The sequence below is a fragment of the Mus pahari genome, chromosome 2 (assembly GCF_900095145.1).
Source record: "Mus pahari chromosome 2, PAHARI_EIJ_v1.1, whole genome shotgun sequence".
Lineage (NCBI taxonomy): Eukaryota > Metazoa > Chordata > Mammalia > Rodentia > Muridae > Mus > Mus pahari.
In genome coordinates, this window is record NC_034591.1 from 15,231,291 (window position 1) to 15,252,659 (window position 21,369).

Consider the following 21,369-nt stretch of genomic DNA (forward strand, 5'->3'; position numbering starts at 1 on the left):
AAAAAAAAAAAAAAACATGCTCATTTTGCTGAAGGTGAAGGGATTGTCCAAACACAATAGAAAAGTGTCCTGCTGTCAGTTAGATCCTTTCTGGTATCCAAGGACCACCACATTGACTTGGTTATCGATTCCCTTGCTCTCTAGAACCCATGGTCTAGCCACTCCCAGCCACTTACTGCAAAAGACAGATAATTTTTCTTTGTTGTTGATTTACTGACAACCACAGCTCTCAACTCCCCTAAAATACGACAGCCAGAAAATGAGATCTCTCTTGTCATTGCCTGTGACATTTAGTTACTGATTTGGTCCAATAACTCTGGAGATTTTCAATTTAATGTAGCAGCATAATAATTGTTTGTTTTTTTTCTCCAGGACTATCTCTAATCATTTTGTTTCCAACTCGAACAAGGGCTGATAAAGGACATGTACTTCACCAAGACAATAGCAGCCTGTCTTTGAAGGAGGATACATTTTACAGGCAGAAACATTCCATTCTAGTTCAAAGCAAGGACATTGACATTTTGTTCTTTTATGACCTCAGTACATTTCTCACAAGTGAAAAGTATCTTTTTATATTAAAGATTAATTAATTATATCTTAAAGAAAAAGCTCAAATGTATCAAATCATACTAGCGCTCACTTGGGTCTCAGTTCTCCTGTAATTAAAAGAAATGAGGAGACATGAACGCAGCTCTTCTCCAACTCTCTTCTCCCTTTAGTGTACTTAATAATCTACCTCCAAAAAATCAATTAATTTTATAAGACCTTTTTATGATGAAGTGACTTAATTTGCACTTATTTTCTTCAAAATTTTAGTTGACTTAATGCTACTTCTAATGTCTCTGTATATGAATAAATGTGATATATGAGTGAATGCAGTTCTTCCTCTGGATATCAGTGTAGCAAAATGTCTCCTATAGTCTCCCTATATCTCCTATAGTCTCCCTATATCTCCTATAGTCTCCCTTTCCCCTCTGACTTCCTTATTTTCTATTACTATAACAAATACCTGAGATGAATCAGCTGATAAAGAGGAAAGGCTTATTTTGGTACATGATTTCAGAGAATGGCCCATTTGCCTTGGGCCCATGGCAACACACAGTGGTTCTTAGAAGCACATAAAATAATTCCATGTACATCACAGCTAGAGAACAAAGTCAAGGGAAGGCAAGGCGGGAGGGGTGTGCACAGATGTCCCATAATCCCCTTCCAGGGTACACCTCCAGAGACCAAAAGGATCCCTCCCACTAGACACACCTCTCAAAGTTTCACTACCCCCTCCCCCATCACGCCACACTCTGACAGTGCTAAAACTATAGCTTGCCATGCTAACAGGCTCCATAGGAACTTCTGCTGATCATTCATCACTTGACACAAGATGGCTCCCAGTACTCTTAAGTAAGAGTCAGTATCTACCGGCCCACAAGAAATGGGGAACTGTCATCATCTTCTCTTCTTCTGTTGTACAAACATCTTTCTGATGCCCTGATGAACGTTAGGAAGGAAATGAAGCAGCGCTGTTCCCCCACAACAGTTCTCACAGCTCCTGTGACTCCACTCTCTGCAGGCACCTTGCAAGTAAATTAAAATGACAAATCCTTCCTGGATGGCAGACCAACAGTCATTTGAAACAAAACCCGCATGCTTCTCAGGGCTAGAGAGAGATGCTCAGCAGATAAGAGTACTGGCTGCTCTTCCAGAGGACATGGGTTCAATTTCCAGCATTCATATGGCAGCTCACAACCAAATGTTACTCCAGTTCCAGGGGTTCGATACCCTCCTCTGACCTCCATTGACACTGAGAGTGCCCATAGTGCGGGTGCATCCATGCAGGAAAAAACAGCAAACTAGTTTCTCTTAGCTCCCAGCTTCCTCTCATTTTGCCACATAATTATGCTTGCTTCATTTTGGGAGTATTGATTAGGTTTATCCAATTAACATCCAATTAATAAAGAATATTTTGTAACATGGGATGCGAATGAGCAAAACTTCCAACACCTCTATTGAGATTTAACACTCGCAGTTTGTCAGCCTGATATTGGATTTGATTCAGACCATGCAAACTAATTTCAGTGAAAATCTCAATTGATTTGTTTATTCTTTCAAATTGCCTTATTGAGTAAGATGTGGCTATCACCTAAAATAAGAAAGGGACCACTTTAAAAAAAAAAAAAAAAAAAAAGTCTATTCCCCACCTATATGGAGTGAGCTAATACTTCATACAATAAGACAAAACTGTAGCTCTTTTTAAAAGAAATTCAGTCAGCCCCTAGTGGTTGTCTGCACTGATAGTATAGCAGCATCTCCCAAAGATCTTTAGATCCTATGTTATCTAGATTCCCACGCTAATCTTCCCCAGACCAACTGTGGGTGAAGTAAACAAAAACAAAAACTTCCATTGCTGGGCCTTTTTTATGTTTGTTCTTTTTAACGTGTGTGTGTGTGTGTGTGTGTATGTGTGTGTGTTCATAAATGTCTGTGTGTGATGTAAGAGCATGCATACCCTGGAACACACTTGGAAGGGTCAGAGGACAGCCTCAGGTTTGTCCTCTCTTGCACATTGTTTGAGGCAGCACTTGTCTTGTTGTTTCCTGTTGTGCACTCCAGCTGGCCGGAGACCTTCCAGGGGATTCTCCATCTGTCTCCCGCTGACTCACAAGTGCACCTCCCGAATCCTAGAGAAGATGTGCCATTATATGGGTTCTGGGGATTCAACTTAGATCCTCTTGGCTGCACAGCAAGTGCCTCACCCACTGACCTATCTCCCCAGCTCCTTTATAAATTCTCTCAGTGAGTCATATGCCTGGGATGATTTAAGAATCTGTCTGTTTGAAGATGGCCTAATCGGCCATCATTGGGAAGAGAGGCTCCTTGGTCTTGCAAACTTTATATGACTCAGCACAGGGGAAGGCCAGGGCCAAGAAGTGGGAGTGGGTGGGTAGGGGAGCAGGGGCAGGGGGAGGGTATAGGGAACTTTCAGGTTAGCATTTGAAATGTAAATAAAGGAAATATCTAATAAAAAAAAAGAATCTGTCTGCTTGGTTTCCTATCATCTTCAGTCCATTACTATGCAACCAAGAGGCTGATATATAAAAGTTGTTGTTGTCTTTGGGACTTGAAGCCATAATAAGAGAAAAACAAAAGCAAGTACCAAATTCAGAGGAGGCTAATGCAGAGGGTCGGAGTCCGGGAATTCCCTGTGCTTTGGGAAAGGCTAACAATGGATGAAGACCTAGTTGATTCCATAGGAGATCTGTAGCCCTTCAAATGCTCTCTGTACCTAGAGGGAAGATCAAGGAGCTAGATGCCTGCTCCTTGGGAAGCATTCAGTAAGGCCTTTCCTAAATCACTGAGTTCCTGTGGGTTTTCATGTGCATTTCAGGGGAGCCCTGCCCAGAGAATGGGAGGAGTCCAGGCTCTGTATCAACCCACCACAGCTCTCCACGCAGTGACTACGCCACCTACTCCAACAGCAACCACGCCGCCCCCAGCAGCAATGCCTCGCCTCCTGAAGGCTTTGCCTCGCACAGCCTGCAGACCAGTGATGTGGTCATCCACCGCAAAGAAAACGAAGGGTTTGGCTTCGTCATCATCAGCTCCCTGAACAGGCCTGAGTCTGGAGCCACCATAAGTAAGTGACTTGAGCCACCATAAGTAAGTGACTGGCTTGTCTGTGTTCAGATAAGAGGGATATATATATATATATATATATATATATATATATATATATATGTGTGTGTGTGTGTGTGTGTGTGTGTGTGTGTGTTCTAATGATAGAGATATCAGAAGAGTATAGACCAGAATAGCTATGAATATACTGAGTGGCCTAGAAATCTCAGGCTATGAGCAAAAGAAACATAAACCGCTCTTAACACTGACTAGCCAAATATCACTCCTTAGGTTCAAGAACAGTGCAAGACAATATGCTCCAAATGCTCAGCACTAGCAAAGCTATTAGTTCATTTGTAAGTAGAGTAAAATAAATGAGAGTGGTGTGTGGCCACACAGCTGTGGGAGGAGGTGTGTACTGTCTTCATGGGCCGGTAAGGGAATGTCCTTTATGAGAGCGCTTCTGGAAGATAAACCAGAGGTAGGAAGGACCTAGCGGGAGAGTGTTCATGCAGAAGCCTTCAGAGGAGGAGGAGCTGAGGATCAAGAAGGATACAGACAGCTAGGGTGGCTGTGCTCCAGTCAGCCAGAGAGAATGGCGCAGATCGCCCCTTCGAGTAGACAGAAGCCAGGAGGTGAAGGCTCCGCATGCACGCTTGGTATGCACGCCCGGTATGAGAGTGCAACCATGTTGCCTTCTCAGTACTTGGAAATTTGTGGAAGGTTTTGAGCAGTGAGATGCCTTTTTTTCTTAAAGATGTCTATATAAAATTAAATGAAGGTTGGGAGAAAACAAAACTGGAAACATAAGACACAGTAAGGAGGCTTTTTCAAAAGCAGTCCCTTGAGACAGAAGTTCTAGGGTCTGTCTCTGGGCTAGCCGCTGTAGGTGGAAAACAGTAGATGGGTTTCAATTCTGTGGATTCTTCAGTATTAATGTTCCATGAGTCTATACCACACAGTGACAGAGGTCATATTCCTCTTCAGCCAGCCACCATTGTAGATGGCCTCTTTAGTACACAGCCATCAAGCAGAGGACAGAAGTGGGGGTCAAGAAAATGTGTCGTGATTCTCATGGTCAAATGCTTTGGTCCAAATACTTTGGATATATTTGATCTGAATATAGACATCTTCAAATAATTATTTACCATGATATTATTTGAATGTTCCTATAATTCTTATAAATTATGGTTTCCATTTTATGTCAGATAGTAAGCAATGTTCAAAAAAATCATATTATCAGGAATTAGTAAGAGTTTCTATGATCAGGTTAATGTTATCAGAAGCATATAGGCAGGATTACCCTCGTTAGCATGAGCCTAAACAAATTCAAGAGAGAAAACTACCAAAGTTTCAAACCTCATCCAATATGTGCAGAGGTCAAATTATATATGTCTGAAAGAAAGGTACCAAATTTCTTTTTCTGACAAGCTGAAGAAATAAATCTGATCTTTAAGCATAAACTCAGAGCAGGATTCTGTCAGTACGATGGATTCACCAAGATTAAAAGGACACAAGACTGAAGATTTCCATGAATTATATAAACAGCCTCCCAATAACTTGGGGAAACGCTCACAGGGGGGATTTTGCAGCTACCTCAAGTCATTCAGGTTGTTTATTGTGGCAGGAAACCTACAGAACTGGAAGAGAAATAAAAAGTATACTGCCACTGTGAAAACACTAAGCTTGCGTTTCAGGTCTCAACTGTATTTAAAGCATGACAGCTTCCTTTCTAAATGGGTAAGGAAATGTATGCATGGGCTTTCTCCATTGCAAATAAAATCTATGCAGAAGTAGGTCTGGGAAAACAATTGGTGCTAATGCTACAATTAGTGAGGTTTTCTGCCTAGTGAGTGACCTCAAAAACAATTCTCAACTTTCAAAAGGGTATGATTTTGCATCACCCCTGAGCATAGAAGTATCGTAGTCTATCAGTCCACGATGCCTCCTGGTTGCTTCCTTTCATACAGCTATTTCTTTTCAATTTAAGGATTTTGAAACACAGATTGTCCCATGCTCTGTGTGGCAAAGGCAGCTATTACACTGATGGCGTGTTGCAGTTATAGTGTGTAATTTGCAGCATGCACCTAAAAGGCTCCTGGAGCCGATGTTCTTTCCTACTTAACTTCTATAATACTTTTGATCTCTATTTTCAGAGAAAACTGCTAAGTGCCTTGGGAATGGTATAGAGCCATCCCTAGGCCTCGTATTCTTTGTCAGTGTATCAAAGGCTGTTGGACTGTGGGCATCTGAAGCTGGGTGATGCTATCAGATGCTTGGGGGGTCACAGTCATTTGCCCATTTGGTGGCCTTGTGATAATTTTCTTTTCCTGTCTTATTACAGCACCAAAAGCATTAACAATTCATTGCGTAGCTTGTTTCCCATGGCTGCTGAAGCTGTTTCGTTGGTAGACAAGGATCACTGTGCATTTGATTGGCAGATCATTACATATAGGCCAGCAAGTGTCAAGAGGTTAGAAGCTCAGGTGCTGCAATCATGCTCCTTGGATTGGAAACCTGACTCTGTCATTAACTAGCCTTGTGACCCTAAAGAAATCATGTAGCTTCATTCTCCTTAATTATATGAAAGCATTTGTTTCCATTCCTTTGCCATGAACATTAAAGATATCTGTATGCTCAAGCTTCCCATTACCAAAACAGTAGCTTAAGAAAATCACACCTAGAAATTTGTTCTGCTCACAGAGGTTTGAGCCCATGGTGGTTGGTTCCAGTGTTCTGGGGCCTGGAGTAAGGCAGAACGTTGTGGCAGAAATGTGTGATGAGAGAATTTGTTCTCGTGGTAGCTGGAAAGTAAAATTAAAAGAGAGAGGGCCCCCCAAAAGCCCCAACTCTTTTTTAAAGATTTATTTATGTATTTTATGCATATGGATGTTTTGTCTGCACACATTGTAGGCATACATTTTTTTGCAACCAACTTTTAATAAGGGTTCAACCTTTCCTCTTGCCTATCATCCAGCAGAGGTAGTGAAAGAGAAAAGTTATTAGGTTATGGAGGAGGTGGACCTGTTTAGCAATAGTTCTTTGAGGGTGAGTTCAGTCTTCTTTAGCAGCAGTTCAGTCCCATAGCAAACACCAAATAGGACTCAGCAGTTACAGACCAGTCCTCTAGGCAGGCAGACACCAGGCATGAACCAACAGCTGTAGTTCAATCCTAGAGAAACCAAACGGCTCACCACCAACCAGCCTGAGGAGAGGCTGCAGAAGTGGCAAGCTGCCACAGGAACCTCACGAGCAGTTCTTTGGTGAGTTTCTCTGGCATCACCACTAGTGGAGATCAACAATGCTATGTAAGGTGAACCAATGCATGCATGTCATTAGCGAAGAGTAATGAAGAGCAAACCAAACCAAAGCTCAAAATGCCTGTCTCCCACTGTCTGCGGTGTCATATTTATACTCCTTCATCAAGTGTCCTTTCACGTGTTTGCTATATCCAAACATCCTTTCACCTGTGTCTGCTTCAGGAAAACATTTTTTTTCATGTGTCTGCTTTAGCAAGACATCCTTTCACCTGTGTGCCCCAGCAAAACATCATTTGACCTAACTTTCCAAAGAAACCAGAAGACATCAGATCCCATGGGACTGTAGTTATAGATGGTTGTGAGCTACTGTGTGGGTGTGGGAATTGAACTCAGGACCTTTAGAAGAACAGGCAGTGCTCTTAATCACTGAGCCCTCTCTAGCCTCTAGGTTCCAACTCTCTAAGTATCACCCAATAACAGTTCAGGCTGATGTGCAAGCCTTTAGCATATAGATCTTTCATGGACATTTAATATCAAGACCAAACAGCAAAGATATTCATTGTCATATTATTAATAAACATGGAAAATTAAAAATAAAAGCTTTCTTTTTATCTTTTCAACCTTTATTTTTATCTTAAGTGGATAGGAGTTTTGTTTGCATACATGTCTATGCACTGTGTGCATGCAATGGCCACAGAGGCCAGAAGAGGGTGCCCAAATTTATAGGCATTTGTGAGCTGCCAGGTGACTACTGGGAATCAAACCCAGGGTCTTCTAGAAGAAAAATCAGTGCTCTGCTAAAAGCTTCTTGATGCTGATAATTTCAGCTGATATTTGTAAAGTGTGAACCACGTCTCTCCACTGACTAACATGCAGTTCTTATGATTCATGAGGTCTGTGTATATAGCCCAGATGTGACTCAAGCAGCCTTCTGTCTCTGGACCAGATGCTCCTTCTGTGAAAACGTCCCAGTGGCTGTGTACAGTGGGCTGGTGGGCTGGACCTTGACTAGCCCTGGTTCAAAGCCTAAGTCTTGCTATCCAGGTGTTATTGCTTAAAAACCTGCTGTCATACCAGCCGTTTCCAAGAGGGCCTTTAATGTAAGTGGTTAAAAAGTAACCTTTAGTCTCTAACATTTCTACAGTTTGTCAAGAATGTTATATCAGAATTCACTTATATACGAAGCAAACTAGAACAGTTTGACATGAATAGTAAAGACTATCAAATTAATTTAAGACTTAGATCTAGACCCATAACAAGGGAAGTCAGCTAATTCAGAACAGCAGGCAGGGCACCAATCTAAGCACTCAAAGGTAGGGAGCAATGGTGTGGATCCTCTTCCCTTTTTTAGGAATTTCCTGCTGTGCTCACTTGATCTGTCCGCCAACGCATCACAAGCCAGCAAGCTTATGACTACACAGTAGTGTCTCCACTGTTCACTGATGTTTCACTCTGTAATTTTACTGCCACAGGCCAGAGCTTAGACTTGCTCATTGCTGACTTTTCCCCAAAACCCACTGCAATCTGGGAAGAGCCCTGATACCCTGCTCAAAGCATTCTTAATTATGTTCACATGTACGCAGTACTGAAAAGTGATCCTAGAGAGCCAAACGCTAGGCTACAGATCTCCAGTTGCATTGAAAGCAGTGCTTCTCAGCCTTCTGAGTGCTGTGACCTTTAGTAGACTTCCTCATGTTGTGGTGACCTGCCCAACCTTAAAATCGTTGTCGGTCTGACTCCATAACTCTAATTTTGCTACTGCTATGAACCACAATGTAGGCATCTGATATACAGATGTCTTGGGCGACCCTCCAAAAGGCTCCCGACACACAAGTCGGGAACTGCTGATGTATAGCATGGTCCTTTGAAAGGGAAAGAGCGAGGTGGAATCTTGAATGTAGAGGGTTACACTTTTCCCCACAGATCACACAGCCACTTAAGAAATCACTTAAACTTAGGCAAGACATAAAGTAAAACAGCGATGCCTTGTCTCTGTGGTCCTACCCTAAAACCAAGACATTTAACTAAATGAGAACAACACACAAGCCCTGCTGCTCTTCCAGTGGCTTCTGTGACCTCGAGTGTCCTGTGCCCAGCCTCTTCTAACTGTCACAATGCCATCCAGAACATAAGGCACATTGTTTGTATTGTCCCTGTGTGTAAAGCCTTGGCAAACTTTGAGTCCCAGAAAACACTTCTCATTGGCTTAAGCTTTCATTTTAACTTGTGTAACTTTCTGTCATTGCTTATGTGTTGGAAGTGCTCCAAACACCTTGAATTCCTTGTCCATCTCAGTCTCTCAAGAAATGATCTGACACAGGCACTAAATACGCCAAAGCAGCTTCCCTTTGACAACAGTTTAAGGCCACACATCCCGCCCCTTTTCACATTTGTAAAGTGCATCTATAGTGCACTCAGATGAAGACCAAAAAGGCTATCTGGGGCAGAAGGACACACATTCCCTGGGACCCTCTGCCCCTCCTCCACCCAGTTTCACCCACCAATCCTCAGCTATCACAATACACCTGTCACCTGCAGTGTCACACTCCTTCTAGTGAAACCATGGCCAAAGCTCCACTCAAATGCAAATCCTCTCAAGAGCAACCAGTGAGCAGCCAATCTGATGCATTACTGGTTTCCTTTGTGGCAATAGATTTTTCTTAACCTCCATAATGAGTTTACTCACTGACTAATAATAATAAAATGCAGGTCCAGCCCTGAGAGGATGCTTCATAGCAACACCAGGGAGGTCATGCAGGGGGGGTTACCATGACTTTAAGATCAGCTTAGTGTAGGCTACATAGTGAATTCCAGATAAGCCCAGACTCTGTCGTGAGACCCTATCTCAAAAACAAACAAGCCCCAGGTAGTAGGCCCAGCAGGTGCTGATGCTGGCAACTTGGCCTTCTGTAAGTCACTAACCCTTGTCATCCCAAGTGTCATTAATGGGAAGATATTTGAATCATGCCAGCATTCGGGAATTAGAAAGGCTCATGCGTTTCTTTACTCATTAGTTTGCAAAAGCCGAGTTTCCTTTGGGAGCTGTGCACCAGCTTTGCAGCCTGCAATGCTCTCTGCTCCTTAAACAAATCTGCTTGGGAGTCCTTCCCCACCCCTGCCTTAGCTAGGGGCTTAGCTTATGCTGAGAGCAGCTCACTGGGAGAAGGATGGTGCCATTCAACACTTTCCTGTGAATACTTAGTAACAGAGGAAAGAGCATGAACCCAAGCCCTCTGCAAAATACCAGCCTTCGCCCTAATACCTGGCTCCCAAACAGCCTGCACCGAAGCCTCCGTGGTAAAGTCTCTGGATTATCTGGAAAACTTACACCATTCTTAAAAGGATAATGATAGTTATTGAAATACCATACACGTGTTTTAAATAAAATACATTATTCTCGTACTGTGACAAGAACACTCCGACCAAAAACAACTGGGGAGAAAGGGGCCTGCCTATCTGGCTTACAAGTTAAGGTCCTTTATCAAGGGAAACAAGGGCAGGGACTCGAGCAGGACCATGAGGGAAGGCTGGGTCGCCTAGCTTGCTTTCTTATACAACTCAGGACCATCTCCCAGGAATAGCACTTCCCCGCAGTTGGCTGGGTCCTCTCTCATCAGTCATTAATCAAGGAAAATGGCCCAAAGCCATGCCCACAGGCCAATCTAATGGCGGTAATTCCTCAAGTAAGGTTCTCCCTCCCCTCCTGCAAGCTAAACAGCAAATTTTGACACAAACACATCCCTATTGTACTAAAAAACTACCTTTCCTCTTTATCCTTAAGATCCCATAATATAATAATATAAAATATAGTATAACCTTAAAAGTCCTACAGTCTTTAAAACATTCAACACGTTAAAAGCCCAAGATCTCCTTTTAAACCCCAAACTGTTAGCTTCGAGCTCCTGTAAAACCCAAAGTAAGTTATATACTTTCTTATTTCATGAAGGCAGAACCAGGGCACAGCTACAACCAGGTCAAAACAAACACAAGATCTAACAGTGTAAATAACTCAGTGCCTGATGTCTTCAACATCATGAACTTCTGAGCTTACATAGTCCCACCTCTCTGCCTCTGCCATCCAAAGCATACACAGTTTGTCTAATAAACTCAGGCCAACTCCATTCCACACCTGCTTGCTGTTCCTAGTGTCATTCCATGGTCCTAGCACCTCTGTGGATCAGAGCATCTCCATGTGTCAGAGCATCTCCATATGCCATCTCCACCGTAACTGAGGCTGCAACCTCACCATTCACCTCCCCTGGCCTCTCTAATTGTACCACATCATGCCAAACTATAGCTACTCTCTATGTCCCCTTCATGCCTTCAAAACCAGCTCCATGTGCGGAGACTCCCATACACCACGAAGTTTCTCTTCCATCTTGAGATGCATCCCTGGCCCTCTCTAATCACAGCGTCTATGTACTGGCACAAAGAAACATCTCTCAGCTGATTTTACCCCAATAGTGCTGGCCTCTCTTCACAGCCACCTCCTCAGCCCTAGCAACCAGCATCAATTGTCCCAGTAAAACAGTGTTCACTTCAGTGGTGCTGGTTCTTCAGCTCAGCTGACTACACATCACAGATTCTTAATTCAAATATCATAGAGATGGCCTTGATAGAGTCTTTGAAGGACTTGCAAACTTCACTCTGAAATTTTATAAGCTACACCTCCATCATCTGTCATTTTTCTCAATATTTCTATCTTCCAAGCTCCCACAGAACGGCCCATAAGCTTTGAGCACCCAGTGGGCCCCAAACTCTGAAGAAGTTCCACAGTCTTCCCAGAAGATCATACATCTTTCACATACATCACAGCAAGGTCTCATGGTCCTGGTATAGTTACTTTTCTAGATTGATTTCTATGGCTGTGATAAAACAGACTCTGACTAAAAGCAACTGAGGAGGAAAAGACCTGTGTCAACTTGCAGGTTACAGTCCACCATGGAGGGAAACCAAGGCAGGTCCGGGACAGAGGCCACGAGGGAACGCCACTTACTGGTATGCTTCCTCTGGCTTGCACCCCTTGCTTCTCCTGGTTCTTCAGTTTGACCACCAACCAAAGAAGGGCTGAGCCCTTCCATATCAATCATTAATCAAGAAAGTGACCCACAGACATGCTCACAGGCTGAGATGAAGGTAATTCCTCAATTGAGGTTCTCTCTCCTTCGGTGACTTTAGTTTTAACCAGCCTATACATCTGCCCACATAGATTAATGTGTTAATATACATCTCTGGCTTCATGTGTAGTCTATATTGCAAGTGGCATGGGGTTACTAACAGTGCAAAGAGTATCAAGTAAGGTAGCTTTGTCTATACTACTCCATGAAAAATGCTTGACCATTACATCTGAGAAAGATTTGTATAGAACACAGTATGATGGTGCCTCTAAAGTCAGACTGTGGGCTAATCCTGAAAGGTGGCTTCCCCAATAGTCCCTCAAAGGTTCCATTCCATCAAAGTTGGTTTAGTTCCTTCCCTGACCCAGAACCCACCGTTTGTCAGCTGCCAAGTGGAATACCTCCATACCTAATCATTAAATGGACCAAGGCCTCACCCAGTTACTGTGTGATGATCTGACCTTGCTTTGACCTTCACGGCAGTCCTGGGAGGCACACATCTCTCAAATTAGCTCAAAAGTGTAGTCTCTGGATGGACTTTCTCCTGAGTCCTCACTCTTCTCTTTCAAGCGTTTTCCTTTGTTCTCAATAGAAGTTCTTGTCCACGAGTCCGGTGGTGATGGACTGTTCTCAGACTGACTTCCCTCCAGCATTGGAGGAGTCTTTCATCATGACTTTATTAGTTCTTGTCATGCTGCTTATGTGAATGAGCTTATGGTTTGTTTCAGCCCTCCTCTGATAGGTTTTAGTTTCTTAAGAGCAAGAAAGTGTGTATCTCTCAGTAAGTTCCTAGCAACATGATTTTCAAGCATTCTGATGTCTGCAGACAGAAATGGAATTCTCATAGAGAGGCAAGAGCTACCCTCACCAGAAGTTAAAGAGTGTGTTCTGTTCTAAACCATCTGCCACCTAAACCTAGCTAGAGCATCAAGACAGAGTTCTGCTAACAACAGAAATGACAGAGACTCAATTACAGAGGGACCTCTGTGCAAGCTGGTCCCCACCTAGCATGAGATATCACACTCTAATACAGTACGATGGAAGTAAGGTCCCAGAATATATATTTCTCATCAGTTCTTCTCTACCCGGGTAGCTGATTCAGTAGCCAGCTCCGAGGTGGGTGAAGCATCGGAAGAGAGAATGGATGAGGAAAGCAGGGACGGGGAACTCCCTCTGTGAGTTGGGGAGTCTGTCACGTTACGCGGCTCTAGTCCCCTAAAGGACTGGGTGTCCTGGGTATGCTTTGAGACTCCTCTTGGTCTGGCACAGACTGGCCCTGGTTGTTACTGAGCATCTCCTTGGCAATCATTACATGGCCCTAACTGGGAGGATCTTGGTGGCATGCCAAGTCTTTTGGGAGAAATCTAAACTACTATTTCAAATCATGTCTTCATTTCACAGAGCAAACCATTTCATTTCCACATGTAAAAATCTTAATGGCAGTATGACTTAGGAATAGCAACCCAGCTAAGACCAGGATGAATAGAGCCCAGTGAGTCAGTCCAATTTTTCAATCCTGAGTATGGCTAGCTTTTTTCCCCAAATTAAAGCTGGGCTGCCCAGGTCCTCTCATTAAGCAGCTGAACAAGTTGAAGGCGTTTTTTGCATCAATGGAATGTTCTAATAGCATTTACACATTAAAGCATTTATTAATTAAAAAAGAAACACTAATGCACACATTCCATTATGCAAGCACTAACAAATGTACAGATCCTTTTTTTATTGAGAAAGTGAGTCTGCTGAAGACGTCCATCCTTCTTTTTTATTCTCCAGACGAGGAGCCATGCAGCCTGGCGAAATACCTCTGAGTGCTCTTAGAACATCTTTAAAATTCTAAGCTAGTTTTCCTTATTGTTTGCAGGAGCTTATCAATCACAAGTTTCTCCCACTAAGGAATCATTTCCAGCAGGGATTTTATTACTGTGTTCAAAGACTTTCCAGGCAATAGTGAAACGTAGATGGCTTCTTCCCTTCAGCTACTTGGTTGTCTTAAAAGCATGTAAACGGGGGATGGTGGCTGTCTCCTCTGGGCTTAAACCGTCCAGCTCTTTTCTTTGCTATTCACAAGATAGTTCAAGGAGACCACAGCTGAGAGGTACACACATACTTCACATACAGGTCATACAGAATTACACTCCAGTGGAAAATGTTTGTTACTCTGACATGCAATTCAAACCCTATAGGTCATTCCTACTGACGATACCCACCCCACACTCTGTATTCTATTTGTATTTTTATTGTTATTCCCCCCCAAAATAGAATATACCATGGAAATATCCCAATAAAGTCGGTTCCAAGTGTGGATTCATTTAAGAAGATATTGTTATGTTAGCACAGGACTGCTCCTTAGTTGCCATCTTTCCAACTATAACAAGGGTTCCCATTTAGGTTGGGGTAACCCTTCTGGAGGCTCAGCTCCCACCAAGGACTCAGAACGTGCCTCCAACCAAACTCCTACCCCACCAAATCCTAGCGAGAGCTCTAGTGAGTTAATATTTGACGGCCAATCATTTTGCAATTTAAGCTGCATTTCCTCCTAGCTGAACTAATCTCTGTACTTGGCTGTGATCTTTTCCAGTGATTAATCAGCCATCCTTCTCTGAGTGATGAGGCGGGTGGCTGGTCATTCCTAAGGTTTCCACAGTGCCAGAAAAGTCACTGGAATAACCCACAGGCTGATCTCATTTTCAGTCTAATCTCTTTCAGGCCATATTTCTCAGTCAGATGAGGGATTGTTCTACACCTGAATGTGGGGTCCCGGTGAACCAGTCTGTTTCCAAAAGGGACGTAGCTCATACCTTCCGCTCCAAGGATGTTCCTCACGAGGCTCTATATCCATGGCTTCCTAGTGAGAGGAGGACTTTGCAAAAAGCAAGGACAAACATACATTCTGGAGGCTTTTGCAGTTGTGGTTTCTGGCTCCAAGCAGTTGAAATAACACGAGAAAGATTGTCCTAACAGGGAAGCTATCATTGGAATGTTCCTCAGAACTGCCCAAGGAAAAACAAGACAGAAAACAGCCACAGTCCTACAGGCCCTGAGCAAAACTGAAATACAACTGAAACCTGCTCGCTACTGGGAGTGATGTGCCCACCCAACTCCAATCGGTGTCTATGTTCTGTCTCTTAGTTAAATATATATACAGCTGTCTTATCACCCTTGAGAGATTAAAGCAGATTCACAGAGATTACATTATGCTTTCCCTCAGACACTGCAAATACCTGGTATGGAGTTCTAAGCCAGCAACCTTCAACAGAATCTTCTCCCACCCAGGAAATGGTTCACCCTGCATGCAGCACTAACTTGTAGCCACTGGCCACATATGGTTAGCGTGTCTTAGGAGATAGAACTTTCAATGACCCTGCGTCAGCTTGCACCTCTCTGCAGCCCTGAGTTCGGCCTTTACTCCTCTGCCTCTGCCCCCCTCTGGGTTCCACTCCTCACTTAACACTGTACTCCGTTCCTGATGAGCTCAGCTAACTGTCCTGATTCCATGATTAGCAGCTTCCATTTGACTCTCAGATTAAAGCCAGAACCTGTAGAGTGGGTGAGATCTTTCATGATCTGTCCTCCCTCCTCTGTGCCAGGCTCACTGGGGTTTGCATCCACTGGTGCGTGACACTGCACGTAACAGACCTCACTCACCCACAGTTGCCTGTGCAAATGACAGCACGGGTGGTGGTAGCTCCCCTCCCTCCGCACCGCCATTTGGGAGGACCCAATGTGCCTTGCCAAACCCAAGATTACATAGCATTTCCTCCCTGGTGATTCCCAGAGCCCCTCCACACTCCGTTGCCCAACTCTTTCCTCCTGCTCAGTCTATGCCAATTGTTTATCTATCTCTATATCTGCCCACTGCCTTTGTTTCCCCTGTCTATCTCCCTTCTCTTCCTGTTTTTTAAGGTATGATTCCAATAGAGTAGAAATCTGTAATCTGTAGTGTAATTGGTAGTCTAAGTTTTAAAGAGTATATTTAGTTTTACAGCCATGGTCAAAATGAAGCTATGAGGCCTCACACCTGCCCACCTCTGTGAAACACTGATACTTTTTTATGTTCTAATATTTTGCCTTTCTTTGTATAAAATGATTGTACCGAGTCTCTGGCTCTGACGTCTTTTCATCTCATGTAATTCATTTTAGCTTTGCCAGTTGTTGTATAGATATTTGGCTCATTTGCCTTCATAGTTCTCCATCCTGTGGATGTGCCACAGTTCGTTTGTTCTTAGGTGAGGGACTTTGGGTTGCTTTTTGTTTGGAATAATCACAAATAAAGCTGGCAGGCATCTTCTTGTAAGTCTTGGTGTGAAAATAGGCTCTGTATTTTTAAAAGAACATGCAAAGGTATTTTCATTTGGTAAGTATTGAGGATGGGAGTGATGGATCATGGACGCCTGGTCCTCAGTGGCTCGGATGGGAGGGCTGGATGCTTTCCATCTTTGAAAGTATTTCCAAGCTTTTCCACTTTGTGATCGTTTCATGTAGACACATTAAGCATCCCAGTAGGCACACAGCAGCATCTCAACTTCAACTTTACATTATACTTTTTCCCTAAAGACCAACAACACTAAAGATGTTTTCATAGTTCTTGTTTTTGGGTTTTTTTTTTTTTTCCATCTATAGATCTTGGGTGAAGTATGATTTTGCTCTTGGTCTCGTCCCTCTGGAGGATAATTGTCATCTTGCTGTATGCATCTGGGGACTCCCTGGTCTGTTTTCATTTCTCATTTTAGCAAAATAAAAGTCATTTTGCAATAACAATCTCACAAAATTATTGCAGGAACATAGTATGTAAAGTGCTGTTTAGTTAAAAGTGATAATGCATGTAGCTGCAGTACTGAAAATACAAGTGTGGAAAGAAAATGTCCAGAAACAGAAAGTAAGCTACAGAGCGCAATGCTTACAAAGAGGGATGCACGTGAAGAGAACCACATGCAAAACTCTCACATGCTGACACAATTTATTTAACCACTCTGAGGTCATACTACAAGTTGTTTTCTAAGTTAATATATGATCTCCTGGCTCCTGGGCACTTTGCTTAGGGCCTTTTCATATTTGGGTTTTTTTTTTCTAGTCATGCAAAATTAGACCACTTCAAGTTAAAACATGCTATACCCTGTTAGTAAAACTTTGGCTTCAATGGGGGAAAAAAAAACCTGAAGAGCCAATAAATATTCATGTAATCTTGGGGATAACATATTGCAAAGGACAGCTGGCTCAGGAGGGATCATTTGCCTGGGTTGGTATCTGTTTCCATTTACATTAAGAAAATATTGCAAGAAGTTATTATCTGCCTCGGGGCTCGGGGGAATACAATGGAAGGCTGATAGCGCACCTGATTGCTTTTGACATTTGCAGATTGTAACAGGGAACCGTGCGATGATAGCCTAGTGACTTCTTACAAAACACAATCTCAGAGTCTGTGAAGGAAAAGGGAGCTGGCAGAGACAGAACGCATGGCATCTGTAAGAATGAGAAACGGGATTTGTCAGCGGCACCTGCTCGTAGCCATCAACCATCCCTACTGGGCCGCTGAGAAATTACTCAGCACCAGGAACGTTGATGGGCGTGAAGTCTCCTGTGCTTCGAAAGGCTACAGATGCGGAGGAGAGAACGTGTGGTTTTATTGAACATTTTAACCCCAAACCCGTGTTGATATCATTGTATGTCATTTAGTGAGCACTCGGAAGAAGTCGGTCATCTGTATTTCTGTCTTTCTGTGCTACAGGAGACAAACAACAGAAATTGTATGAATTCATAATTATTTCTCATTTGTATTTCAAGTGGATTCCAAATCTCTTACTAAGGCCCCCAGAGTACTAATGGCAGCAACTGATTAAGGCTTTTAATTGATTTTTCCATTTGCTGATTGATGGTGGCAACGTGAAAATATGTTTATCCCCTCTGATTTCTCAGACCCCATTGTACAACAGCAGGAGGAGGAGGGGCAGAAGTGAGGCAGGACAGGAGTGGGTGGGGCAGGAATGGGCAGGGCAGTTTAAAGGTTTAAAAAAGTAGCAACTTACTTTGCAAGCCAGAGAACAAAGACAGATGGAGAGACCACATATATACCCATTCTTTGTCTTTAGGAATTCTGAGAGGTTCAGAGCTGTAAAAGCCACGACAAAATAAAGCATAAAGTTTTTTTTTTTTTTTTTTTTTTTTTTTTATTTATTGAATATTTTTTTCAAATGAGGAGTTTTTTTTTAATCAAAGCATCAGCAGGGTCAGTAAGGTGGCTCAGATGGTAAAGGGACTTATACACACACACACACACACACACACACACACACAATAAATAAATAAATATTTATGCAGTTTTAAATAGAAAAGCAAGCGCTGGCAATGAGCTGTGGCAGAAAAATAAGTAAAAAAATGGTAAGATAAGTATACAGCAGGAATACAGCCATCCTAGTCAGTTTTGTACTGCTATTAGAGAATACCACATAATGGACATCTTTAATAAACAGAAATTTATTGAAAATTGTAGGGTCTCCTGTGATTCCCAACTGTCTAAAATAGCATTATAATCACATAAAAGCAGAATACTATTTTTTATTAAAAAGAGCAATATTGTTAAAGAAAGAATTCTTAGATATTGAAATTATCATGACTAAATTAAATTTTTAGTATAAGCATTGGGGAATAAAATTAAATGAACTCTCACGTGAAACAGAACAAAAATGAAGCAGGAAGTCTGAGAGAAATGCTGAGAGAATTGCAGACTAATTCTGGAGGCTGCTATGTAATGAGGAGCGGTAGGAAGAGAGAGCAGAGAAACACAGTAGGAATTATCAGGCATTCTATAGTGGGTGCTCCCAAGTCTCTCAGAGAAACAGGTCCACAAACCAACCACATCAAGTACACTACAGCAAAACTCGAGGCCACAAAAGACCCAGAGTCAGTACTTACTAAGCATTTTTTCCAGGTCCCTAAAAGAAAGACAAGTGCATTAAATTTAAGGAGCAAGAATCCCTAATAGGTTGAGACTTGATACAGTCACGTCTCGGTATCCATGGAGACCGCTCCCAGGTACCTATGCTATCAAACCACACAGATGCCCAAGTCATCTATGCTCCAAGGCATGGTGACCATATGTTCCCCCCCCCCCATACTTCAAATCATCTCTAAATTGCTTACAACTCGTAAATCTATATTAACATTTTATAAATGGTTGTGATTTGATTTAGGAACAAAACAAAGCTCATAATGCTGAGAAGTACAGACTGCATGTATTCAGCACACACATAGCTTTTATTTTAAGGTATGCTTGGTTGAATACATGCATGTAAAAGCCAAGGACAGAGCAGGCAACTGAAGCCACACTGGATGTTCAGTTAAAGAGACACCAGAATGCTTCCGAGAAAGATTGGCTTTTAGTCTAGAAGTGATGTAGCTTTCTAAGATAGAAATCATTCAAATATCATAATGACATTTTCAAACATTAATAATTTAAAAAAATCACTTTCTTGCATATATGGTTCCAAGAACACTGTTGTACAATTTGCTTTAAACTGCACTAGTGTGGTACTGAGGCTCCATAGTCATGACCCCATCCATCTTAATTACCTAGCAACCCCTCCTACCCCCCACACATACCCCATACCACTAACATGTGAATTTGGGTACTGACTTTCCTACCTAGGAACATATATTCCATCCCAGTACTTAGGAGGCAGAGGCAGGCAGATTTCTGAGTTCCAAGCCAGCCTGGTCCACAGAGTGAGTTCCAGGACAGCCAGGGTTACACAGAGAAACCCCGTCTCGAAAAAACAACAAAACAAAACAAACAAACAAAACCGTAGTAGTACTATACCTCATACCTGCTTTTGTTTCCTGGTCTCATGCTTCTATCATTGTGCCTTTATTGCTGTTGTGTTGTTGCTGAGGACTTTTGTAAGAAAGAAATTCTTAATATAAAAAGTTACTTATTTTTCCATCATTTCCAAATCAGCTTGCAATTTTGTTAGCAAGTCTTCCAAAAAGTGACAGCTTTAGTCACTAAGACAGTTTGAACTCAATCAACAGTCACACAGTGGCAACTTCTACCCCTAGACTGGAAAGACAGGACTGTAGGTTTTATTGAATGAAGAAAACGTTTATATTTTTGCCTGTGGCTTTGAGTAAAAGTATAAAAATGATGAAGAAGATTAATATTTGGATCAGTAGCACCAAATTTTCTATTGCTACCTTTAGACCAAAGCAGTTGGAAAAGGACGTTGTAGCTTCCTAGGAATTGGTAATATAATTTCCAGGGATATTCAGAGAACAATAAATGCCTCTGCATAAAAAAAAAGTACCTGTTGTCCCGTTCTCTGGTTACCCATGCTTCTCCCACACACTGGCTTGAAGATCATGTCTATGCAGAGCTTTCCTTCATTCTTAACACCATAATAATCTGGACATATTGCCAGACTCTAAAGAAATAGGTTCAAAGAATACATAAACTTCTCAAAATATGTATTGATTTCATGTGGCATATGCTAGCCTACTTAGAACTACCAGAGAACATCTGCTTTGCAGAAGAGCTAGTAATGAGTGAATTGTTATGGAGGAATAATTTTTAGTTGAGAAAGGTAAGGTCACTTTAGGCTTGTTGAATCCGTATATGAAGAACAAAGGGTTAACCTTTGAGGGATGAAAGGTCTAAGTGTTATATCTAGAGTTTTGTGTGTGCGACAATACACTTTACCACTGAAACCTAACCCTAAACTCAAGAATATTTAAGCGTATACTTAGCAGAAACTAGTTGAACCACATTTCCCTGTGATATTTATCAGAATGGGAAATGCAGTCATAAAAAATGTTTGCTCTTTTCTTCACACCTCTGTCTTAGCTAGGGTTTTATTGCTGTGAGGAGACACCATGACCAAGGCAAGTCTTATGAATGACAACATTTAATTGAGGGTGGATTATAATTAAGAGGTTCAGTCCATTATCATCAAGTCAGGAAACATGGCAGCATCCAGGCAGGCATGGTACAGGAGAAGCTGAGAGTTCTATATCTTCATCTAAAGGCAGACAGGAGAAGATGGGCATCCCCAGGCAGCCAGGGGGAAGCTCTCAAAGCCCACCCCTACAGTGACACACTTCCTCCAACAAGGCCACACCTCCTCACAATGCAACTTCCTGGGCCAAGCATAGTCAAACCACCACTCCCACCCTTCTGATGATTTTTCTTGGTCCTTGTACCATATTCTCATTTACATATTCCATGGCAGATGGTAAAAACAGTGGTGTTACAACAAAGAAACGGTATGGACACAGCTACATAGAATCAACTATAGAATTCTTGGAGGCCAATACAACACGAAAATGTAGGGTCCCTGCCTAAAAATTACAGAGTATCCAGATGATAACAGCAGACCATAAAGCCAAATACTAGA

General features: G+C 42.3%; 1 protein-coding gene across 9 annotated transcripts in view; it reads left to right on the forward strand.

The window, feature by feature from the left end:
* Magi2 (membrane associated guanylate kinase, WW and PDZ domain containing 2) overlaps nt 1-21,369 on the forward strand; it is a 1,405,204-nt gene that overhangs the window by 1,262,076 nt on the left and 121,759 nt on the right. For all 9 annotated transcript variants that reach the window (XM_021191616.2, XM_021191614.2, XM_021191615.2 and 6 more), the window contains one exon: nt 3,383-3,631. In XM_021191616.2, the coding sequence (XP_021047275.1) occupies nt 3,383-3,631 (249 nt within the window). The remainder of the gene's footprint in view (nt 1-3,382; nt 3,632-21,369) is intronic.